Consider the following 1,201-nt stretch of genomic DNA (forward strand, 5'->3'; position numbering starts at 1 on the left):
ACGTATAGCAGATGAGCAAACTCTCTCAAAAATACGTCTTGCAGACGTCAAATATACATCTCCGTGATGTAGGTGTGCTGTCAGGGCGTGAAACTGTATGACTGCTATCCACAAACCATGGTTTACACTTGTTACTCCAAAGTACTTCAAAAATACCATGGCATGCGTAGTTACTCAAGGGTACTAGCTTTGGTTAGTGACATTTGTATTGCCTATGTATACATATAGCCTACAGTTATATGTATTTTCTGGTTAAGAGTGCCAGCAAAACGGCCTTAATTATAAATATGAAGACGTACACGTATAAATAAATATGTGAAGTAAATTCGTCCCTCTGGTTTATTTGGTAAATATCGCTCTCTGCTGGCTCTTGAAACAAATTACGATGTTACACTTTGAATAAAATGTGGACATAGATTCGTGATATTTAGCTGTGTGTTTATGATAAATACCCCTTATTTGATTTGACTATTTTACATCACTTGCTAACTGATAAATGTGTATTTCGTGTTTCTCTAAACAAGGAAGCTCGGAACTAACGGCGCAGTTTGCAGAAGCGCCACGGACGATATTTGCCGCGGCACCGGTAGCTCACATGGCGCTGCGTGTGTTAGCGCGAGAAACTTATGCGATCAAGACAAAAGCCCTGTGACAAAGCTGCGCGATGCTGTGCATGGGATCTGACTGACCTGTCCTTCATGATGGAAGCCGTGTTTCAAGCCCCTAAACGGCGGGCGAAGGTTTATGAGTCGTTTGAAGCTCCTCTCCCCATCTCACTGGGCGCAGAGGACGAAGAGCCCATCATCTACAGAGCAGAGATCATCAGTCATCATGTCCTAGTCACAGATCCTGCTCACATACTGCCTCTGTATGAGCGGGTGAGGCGTGCACCACACCGCAGTACATCAGACATGAGCCCAGTTCACTTCTCAAGCTGTAATGTGTTTGCTCCTCAAGGGTTACTTCGGTAAAGGAGTGTTCTCTAGATCCAGACCTGAGCACGAGATCTCTCAGCAGTGGACATGTAGGTTGTTGTGGTCGCTGGAAGCATTATAACATTCAATGAGGAGGGTGGCATCTAAGCTTTTTATATGACCGTGACTCTTTCCTTTGTTTTAGACGTTGGAGACCGATGTCTACCTGTGATCTCCTCGTCAGAGTAAGAAGGTCTTGGACCGCTTTGCTTTTACTCTCGTGTGTG

General features: G+C 44.5%; 1 protein-coding gene across 1 annotated transcript; it reads left to right on the forward strand.

The window, feature by feature from the left end:
* The first annotated feature begins 398 nt into the window (after positions 1 to 398).
* LOC107580722 (tRNA-splicing endonuclease subunit Sen2-like) lies at positions 399 to 1,195 on the forward strand. Its single transcript, XM_016266375.1, has 3 exons — positions 399 to 878; positions 958 to 1,024; positions 1,120 to 1,195. Exons 1-3 carry the CDS (start codon positions 627 to 629, stop codon positions 1,161 to 1,163), a joined length of 363 nt encoding a protein of 120 aa, XP_016121861.1. The 5' UTR covers positions 399 to 626; the 3' UTR covers positions 1,164 to 1,195.
* Positions 1,196 to 1,201: the final 6 nt, after the last annotated feature.

Source organism: Sinocyclocheilus grahami, unplaced genomic scaffold (genome assembly GCF_001515645.1).
Source record: "Sinocyclocheilus grahami isolate Dianchi unplaced genomic scaffold, SAMN03320097.WGS_v1.1 scaffold41508.1, whole genome shotgun sequence".
Classification (NCBI taxonomy): domain Eukaryota; kingdom Metazoa; phylum Chordata; class Actinopteri; order Cypriniformes; family Cyprinidae; genus Sinocyclocheilus; species Sinocyclocheilus grahami.